At 36.8% G+C, this 9,190-nt stretch overlaps 1 protein-coding gene across 1 annotated transcript; it reads left to right on the forward strand.

The window, feature by feature from the left end:
- Positions 1-6,400: 6,400 nt before the first annotated feature.
- LOC142161694 (pectin acetylesterase 1-like) lies at positions 6,401-8,946 on the forward strand. The gene is made up of 3 exons (XM_075249524.1): positions 6,401-6,926; positions 7,028-7,110; positions 7,453-8,946. Exons 1-3 carry the CDS (start codon positions 6,761-6,763, stop codon positions 7,489-7,491), a joined length of 288 nt encoding a protein of 95 aa, XP_075105625.1. The 5' UTR covers positions 6,401-6,760; the 3' UTR covers positions 7,492-8,946.
- The last annotated feature ends 244 nt before the right edge of the window (positions 8,947-9,190 follow it).

The raw sequence follows: 9,190 nt of genomic DNA on the forward strand, positions 1-9,190 counted from the left end.
TTCCATCCCCAAGCTGAACAAAAAGATAAAATAGATAGTACATGGTCCCTGCCCAGTAGTTTACATCTTACTTTGCTTCATTATTTCATACTAGATGCACGCCAGGTGTATATTTGGAGAGCATCTGCATCACTGCATGTATTCTAATGTCCAGCTATTTGTTTGATTGGCCGATAGCATAATCCTCTACATGTTGCTATAACCTCCATTTTACTCATTTCTAGCATGTTTCTTTCAGCTTAAAACTTGGTGACCAAATTGTCCTGTTTTTTGTGCTCTATCTATTTGTCTCCCTCCATTAGTCTCTTTGCTGATTATTAAACTGTCACCAGAGAAATGATTTAGTATTACCCTCTGAGGAATTGAAGATAGGAAAGTGGAATGTGTACAGGTTAGAACAGTTAGTTAAATCTCTTCTATGTACTCTGACTAAGCTTTAATTCTTTTAACTGCAGATCTGCTCGCTCTTCATTGAAGCTTGTTAGTAGATTTGCAGATCATCCTGAAATTGATACCTTACATGACAATTTTGTGTGAGCAACCAACCTTGACTGATTGACTCCTCATTTTCCTTTTTATCAGTTATTATCAAGAAAATTTCACCAAGTTTTTTATTTTGTTTTGATTTGTTTGCCTGGTTAGGCGCTCGGCTGACATTGGTTCCGCACTAGTTTGTCGTCAGATATATACCATAGGAAGCCTACTTTATCAGCTTTTAAAATCATTTTGGGACTCTTTTAGTTTACTTTTTTGAAGGAAATGAAATTTTTCTGCTCTTATACTGATCATTTAACTTGTTAATTTGCTTTGCTCCTCGACAGGGATCCTGTGTTGGTTTATATTTCATCAACCGACTTGATAAGGTATGTTCACTGAGTTTGACAATGTCAAGTTTGATGAATTCTGTGCTAAAAATGGTATACGTCATGCTGTTTCTGCTCCTAGAACACCTTAACAAAATGGTGTTATAGAAAAGAAAAATATGACTCTTAAAGATATAGCTAGGATAATGTTGATTGATAGTGGTGTACCAAAGAGCTTCTGAGATGAAGTAGTAAACACAACCTGTTATTTGGTTAACAAATGCATGATTAGGTCCCCTGCTTGACAAGACTACTTATGAACTGCTAGATGGGAGAAAACCAAAGCTGACTTATCTAAGAGCGTTTAGATGCAAATTTTTTGTTCTCAATAATCATAAGGACATTGGGAAAATTTGATACTAAAAGAGATGAAGGAATCTTTCTTGGTTACTCTTCTCAAAGCAAAGCATACACCGTCTATAACAAAAGGACTCAATGTCTAGAGGAAAGTATATATGTGATCTTTGATGAATCTCACCACTAAAGTGGGAAAGATTCACATGACAATAATGATCAAAATAGAGACTTCTCAAAGGTCCTTGGAGAGGCTATAGATATGGTAAATAGGAAAGCAGATCTAATAAGTCAAGTCAAGGTGATTAGTGAAGAAGATATATCATAACTTCTAGCTGATTTGTAGGAACCTAGTCCCTGCATCATAGCAACTGAAGCTGGCAATAGAGTTGTTGATGTTGTACTAGGTACTCTTGATGCAGAGCAAGAAAGTGTCATTCATACTTCCATTGATGCCAACGATGGGCCACACATGGAGGAACCTGGTACCTCACGTCCTAAAATCCAGGTGTCTAACTGGAAGCACAAGAGATCACATCCTCTTTAAAATGTGATCACGCCTTTGGACTCCTGTATTCAGACTAGATCCAAGGCAAGAAACATGTTTGCTTTCTCATACTTCTTGTCACAAATTGAGCCAAACAATATCAAGGAAGCATTGAAAGATGTTGATTAGATTGATGCTATGCAAGAAGAGCTCCTTCAATTTGAAAGGAGAAAAGTGTGGCATGTGGTTCCTCAGCCCTCAGATAGAACAATGATTGTAACTAGATGGGTGTTTAGAATCAAGCTTGATTAGTTTGGCAATACAACAAGAAATAAAGTTAGGCTGGTGGTCTAAGGTCATAATCAAGAAGAAGGAATTGACTACGATTAAACTTTCGCTCCTGTTGCCAGAATAGAAGCCATTAGAATTCTTATTGCTTTTGCATCTCATATGAAATTGAAATTGTTCCAAATGGATATTAATAGTGCATTTCTGAATGAATACTTGAAGGAGGAAGTTTTTGTTAAGCAACAACTTGAATTTAAATGTCATGAACATTCTGAACATGTCTTTAAGCTTGACAAAGATTTATATGGATTTAAACAGCCCCCTCGTGCATGGTACTAGAGATTGTCCAGGTTCTTTATGGGGAATGGCTTCACTAGAGGGAAAATTGACAACACCTTGTTTCTGAAGAAACGAGGGAGGCACTTGTTAATTATGCAAGTCTATATTGATTACATCATTTTTGGTGCAACAAATGATTCCCTTTGTGAGGAGTTTGCAAAGCTCATGGGAAGTGAATTTGAGATGAGCATGATGTGGGAACTATACTTCTTCCTTGGGTTACAAGTAAAGCAAATCTCTAAAGGAACTATGATAAGTTAGCAGAAGTACATCAAGGAGCTGCTGAAAATATTTGAAATGGAAAGCTCAAAACCATCGCTACTCCTATTGCTACTACCACTCGTCTAGACATGGACGAACCTAGTTTTCTGGTAAAAGAAACTATGTATAGGGGTATTACTAGATTACTTCTGTACCTGACCGCCAGCAGACCTAACATTGTGTTTAATGTTGGGTTATGTACTAGATTTCAATCAAGTCCAAAAGAATCTCATTAGAAGGCTGCCAAGAGAATTTTGAGATATCTCAAGGGAATGCAGGACCTGGTCCTCTATTATCCCTCAGGAGAAAATTTTGATTTAATTTGGTATGCTGATGTTGATTATGCTGGATATCTAGTCGATAGAAATAGTACATCTGGAATGACACACTTTATGGGGTCATGCTTGATTTCATGGGGTACAAAAAATAAAACTCTATGGCCTCTTTACTGCAGAAGCTGAATATGTGGCAGCTGCTTCCTGTTGTGCCCAACTGCTATGGAACAAGCAACAACTAGAGGATTTTGGTATGTTTTCTTAATCTATGCCATTATTGTGTGATAACAAAAGTTCTCTATGTTAGGTTTTAGTTTTAATGATGAAAAATAATATAAGTGTTTTTAGTGTAGGGACTCAAGGTAATCAACCAAGATCGAAGTGCAACAATCAAAATCAAAGGGAGAAATCAATCAAAGATTGATTGAAGTACTCAAAAGGAAAAGAAGCACTGAGAATCTGGCAAGAAAATCATATCAGAGATTGCTTGAAGAGTTAAAAAGGAAAAGAAGCATTGAAGATGGAAGGACCTAGGTTTAAGGAGAAAATCCAGCGCTACCAAGACTCAAAGATGAAAAGCTGTCAAAGTCCACACATCAAGGAAGAGTAACGGGAATTACCCTTATTCTTGGAAAGAATTAATTTCTTTATAAGGATCAATCTATTAGGTTGGCAAATCTATTCAGTAACGGTCTCCTACAAAGTATTTATATGCAACCTTAGGTCTTAGAGAAATATACTTTGATCGAACCAATTACCCTTTCTTTGTTCTACTGCAAACAAACATTGTAGGTCTTCTAGATCTGTTGTGTAACAAGTTAGAGAAAAAAGAGAGAAAAATGTCAGTGAGGCATTGTATCAAGAAAAAAGAAGTGACATAGAAACTGAGTTATTGGTGTAAACTTCACCATTCACTTTGTACTTAAGAAACTCAATCATTGAAACAGAACTCCCTTGCAACCCAAGGGGACTGGACAGGGATTCACATTGAATTCGAACCAGTATAAAAACTCCGTTGACTTTAATTCCTACACTTTACTTTTGCATTTTAATTATGCGCTTCTTAGTATCTCGCTATTACATCTTGTCGACTATGAAAAACTATTCAACTTATAATAATTAATTTTAAAATAAGCAATTCACCCCCCCTCTTTTGTACTTTCACTATCAACATGGAAAAGAAACCGGTTCAGCATTCGAGGACAAAGTACATTAATGTGCGACATTATTTCTTGAGGGACAATGTTGAAAAAGGACTCATATGTATAATGTTTTGTAAAACAAAGGACCAGGTAATAGATATCTTTACCAAAGCACTGAGCAGAGAGCATTCTGAAAGAAATCGCCTGGAGTTAGGGTTGAACAAGTTGAACTGGGAACCCAGTCCCTCAATGATTGGCTATGAAAGGATGGTAAGGTGAATTGCTAAAAAGTGTTTTCTGACAACTTTTAACTCAATTCTATACCGTTAGAAATAGACACGCATGGAAAATTCAGAACAAAAAAGTGCCAAATGACATTGCAGTTAATTGAAAGTTGATGCTCATAGTTTCAAAAATTATAAAGCAACCTGGTTCTTATGATTGAGGTTAGGAGTTCCTCTTACACTTATATGCATTTTAAACAGCTAGAGTACAACGTCATTTATTACTTCCGCCTCTTTTGATGACTTTTGAAATAAAACGTTGCACTCGTAACAAACCGATCCGACTAGCCATCTCTTCTCTCACACCCAATAGTGACCAATCCCTCTTTTTACTCTAAATATCCCTAAAAATTTATTACTTCTCCCTTTTTTTTTTGCTAAAAGAGAGAAGGTCAAACCAGAACAGACTTCCTCCACTTCTCGCTTTCTTCAAACTACAGAAGAAATCATGGAAAGAGACAAAGGGGTAGAAGTATCTAGTCAGCGTGTTGAGGAAGAGCGACTGGATAGAATGTCTGTTCCTGGTGTGGTTGAGCGTGTCCATGCATCTGGCATTTCTGATACTCCAAGTGTTGAAGGGGTTGATCTGAACATCTCATCAAAATCAGGTAATATTCCATCCTCTCCTACTACAATATCTTTGGGTAATGAGGGTGATACAGACGAAAGTGATGGACTTAAAAAAGGCTCTACTTCTCTTTAAAAGAAGCTTGTTGTTGTTGTGGAGAAGTTGGCTGGGGATTCTTTGGCTGATGGTGTAGGTGTATAGACTTAGGAACCATATTTTAAGCCTAAGACATCCTGGAACCTACCCGAAGCTCACCCGAGCCCTCGGAACTCCAAACCAAGTGTGCATACTAACTCAAAGACATCATATGGACCTACTCATGCGATCACATCATCAAAATAACATGTAAAATCATGAATTAAACCTCAAAACTCAACATTTTCATCAATAACTCTCAAAGTTCATAACTCTTCAACCGGAAGTCCAACCCACGTCAAATAAACTCCATTTTTCGCCAAATTTCACAGTTATCTTTCAAATACTATAACAAGTTTGTATCGGGTTTCGGAACCAAAATACGAGCCCGATAACAATGGTTTCAACATTAATTCTTTTCTTTATTTCTTAGATAATTCAGTAAAATAATTTCTTTCAAAAATTGATTTCTAAGGCTTGGGACCTCGAAATTCATTTCCGGACATACGCCTAAGTCCCATATTTTACTGTGGACCTCCCGGGATGGTCGGGACACAGATCCGGGTCCGTTTGCTCAAAATATTGGCCAAAGTCAACCATAATCAAATTTTAACTCTAGAATTTCTATTTCTCATATTTTCACATAGAAGGCTTTCTGAATATAGGTCCGGACCATGCACGCAAATCAAGGTGAGGTAAAAGGAAGATTTTTAGGCCTCGAAACACTGAATTTACTTGCAACACAAGTGGACCTTTTGGGTCATCACAACGCAAGATTGAATAAATAAATTAATATTAGAAAATAATAAGAATACTTTAAGTTTCAAACTACAACGTTCATGTAACACCTCACAACTGTAGAACTAATAAACTTTTAGATTAAAGGAAGAGAAGAGAAGAAAACTAGTTGGAAGCCTCCTCCAAGTGTGGTCTCCATTCCTTCACGTGAATTCTCCTTTGAAGTGTGTTCGATTTACTCCAAAGGTTTAGGACCCCTTTTATATGAATTGAGACCGTGTAAGACCGAAATAACCTTGTCCCAAAAGGTTAAACCATCGACAACTTTGAATGCCCTAGTCTTAAGTTCCTATCAACCATTTCCTAACAAGGCGAAATAGAAAAAAAAAATCCCGCAATGCAGGGTCGAGGACAGCGCCTCGCGCTGAAACCAGAAACGTTAACTACCTAACTTTGCATTCATCTAGTTGCAGGCCTTTTTATCTGAATTGTATATCTTTTTTTTTATTGTCTTCCAACCCAAGGGTGTCCCCCTTTCTCTCCTTTTTTATTCGTTTGTTTTTCTTCTTTTTTTCTTTTGCGTTTTATTTTAAAAAAAAAAAAAACTCAAATCTCTTTATCTTTACACTGCTTTATTCCTACACAATATAATATTAAACATAAAGTAATATAATTAAAACTCAAAAAATATTAAAAATATTAAAATATGAAATAACAATGGTTAAATATATAATTTTTGGCCAAATATCAATGGTGCAAAGGTTCAAGTTGTGAATAACCCCCCTACAAAAATCAACTTGTGTCAGCACATGCTCTTTCCACATGATTTATCCATGCTGCACGACACACTCCTCGCTCCCACGTTCTCTCTTCTATGGATGTAACTAAAATGAATAAACAAAAAAAAATTATCACTCAATATATTCACATTTAGTTTCACACTTGCACAGCCATTTCAAGACTCACGGATATTTGCAAGCAGAGAAGCTCCAATCACAAGTCCTTCACTGGAGAAGCTTCAGTGAAAATATATTCTTATTAATATTGATTTCTTATCCTTAGTCGTTGTGTTTCTACAGGATATTGATGGCAACAAGATCTGTTCAACTTGTCTGCTTACTTATTTGCTCTCTGGCTATCATCAAAATTGCATCTGCAAAAGTAAATGAATCATTTAAACAAGAGAAAGGCATAGATCATGCATACTTTGTTGAGAAAACAATTGTTCAGAATGCTTTGTCAAAAGGAGCAGGTTAATTACACTACTTATTATATGCAGAAATTAATAACTTAAATTAGACAAATAAATGCATGTAGTAGCATAAGAGTTATATTAATCCTTTTCACTTGCAGTGTGCTTGGACGGATCACCTCCAGCATACCATCTTGACCGAGGATTTGGATATGGAGTCAGAAACTGGATTATTCTACTCTCAGTAAGTTCAACATAGCACAAGTTTGATTCTACCGTTTTATATATAGACATATGGCTGTTATTTTTTTCCCAGAAATTACTTATGACATGGATAGTACAAATAATTTATACTATCAGGATAATTTAAAATGTCATAATAGGTTGTTTGCTTTATTTTCAGGTTACTAAATACTCTTGCTATGAGCAGTTAACTTAAGTTATCCTTTAGGACCTAGTATTGCAAATTTTATAGAAGTTAAAACTCTTTTTCTTCACAATATTGAGAAAAGTTTTGATCTCTAATTATTATAAAGACATGATTTTTGAATCTTTTTAAATATTCGAAATATTTTACTTTGTTTAGAGGGAGGAGCGTGGTGCAGAAACATCACAGACTGCCTGAACTGTGGGGTCCAGCCCACATTTTAAGGAAGTTGTTTTCTTCCTTTCTTCTTCATTTTTCGAAGTTGGCAGAAGCAGCCCACGTTTCTCATTTTTCTGTCAAAAATGACAGGCTGCAGAAGTTGAAAGGTCAAGGTTGGTAGGCATATTCTGCCTATAAAATGAGATCTTCGGCTCTCATTCTTTTATCACAATCTCAGAGGAAAATATATCTGAGAGCTAGAAAGAAAGAGTGAGGTTTCACAGACAGGGTATAAAAAAATAGTCTGTGAAGAAAATAGAGAGTGTGAGCAATATTGTAGTGAGGTGAAATATCAAAAGAGGGTTATTTCTTTTGAGTATTGTAGTATTTTACTCGGGCCTACAAAGTGTAAATTCCTTACTATAGTGATATCAGTTGCTCCTCTCGGGGTCGTGGTTTTCCCCTTATTCAGAAGGGTTTTCTACGTAAAAATCTTGGTGTCATTGTTACTCTTTTATTCTTGTTAATTACCGTATCTCGGTGCTACATTATTATTCCGCTTTTATTACCGTGAATATTATTTTGGTAGGGGGTTTATTCCCAACAACTGGTATCAGAGCACAGGTTTTGCTCGTTCACTAAAACACTATTCACTGTCGGTAGTACTATACTTGGTGAAAAATAAAAATGTTCGGAGTAAAGTACGAGGTAGAAAAATTCAACGGAGATAACGATTTCTCAACATGGCAAAAAAGGATGAGAGATCTGCTCATCCAACAAGGATTACACAAGGTTCTAGATGCTGATTCCAAAAAGCCTGATACTATGAAAGCTGAGGATTGGGCTGATTTGGATGAAAGAGCTGCTAGTGCAATCAGGTTGCACTTATCAGATGATGTGGTAAATAACATCATTGATGAAGACACTGCGCGTGGAATTTGGACAAGGTTGGAAAGCCTATACATGTCCAAAACGCTGACAAATAAATTGTACCTGAAGAAGCAGTTATACGCCCTACACATGAGTGAAGGTACGAATTTTTGTCACATTTAAATGTGTTTAATGGACTAATCACACAGCTTGCCAACCTCCGAGTGAAAATCGAGGAAGAAGATAAAGCCATCTTGCTATTGAACTCGTTGCCATCTTCGTACGATAATTTGGCAACAACCATCTTGCACGGTAAGACTACTATTGAGTTGAAAGATGTCACATCGACTCTTCTACTCAATGAGAAGATGAGAAAGAAGCATGAAAATCAAGGACATGCTCTCATCACAGAAGGTAGAGGCAGGAGTTATCAAAGGAGTTCGAACAACTATGGTAGATCCGGAGCTCGTGGGAAGTCAAAGAGCCGATCCAAATCAAGAGCCAGAAATTGCTACAACTGTGATCAACCAGGTCACTTCAAAAGAGATTGCCCAAATCCAAGGAAGGGCAAAGGTGAAACCAGTGGCCAGAAAAATAACGACAACACAGCTGCCATGGTGCAAAATAATGATAATGTTGTCCTTTTTATAAATGAGGAAGAGGAATGCATGCACCTGTTAGGTCCAGAGTCAGAATGGGTGGTTGACACAGCGGCATCTCACCATGCCACACCGGTAAGAGATCTTTTTTGCAGATATGTAGTAGGTGATTTCGGCACAGTGAAAATGGGTAACACAAGTTACTCAAAGATTGCGGGGATTGGTGACATTTGTATCAAGACAAATGTCGGATGCACATTGGTTCTAAA

This window comes from Nicotiana tabacum, chromosome 3 (assembly GCF_000715075.1).
Source record: "Nicotiana tabacum cultivar K326 chromosome 3, ASM71507v2, whole genome shotgun sequence".
Classification (NCBI taxonomy): domain Eukaryota; kingdom Viridiplantae; phylum Streptophyta; class Magnoliopsida; order Solanales; family Solanaceae; genus Nicotiana; species Nicotiana tabacum.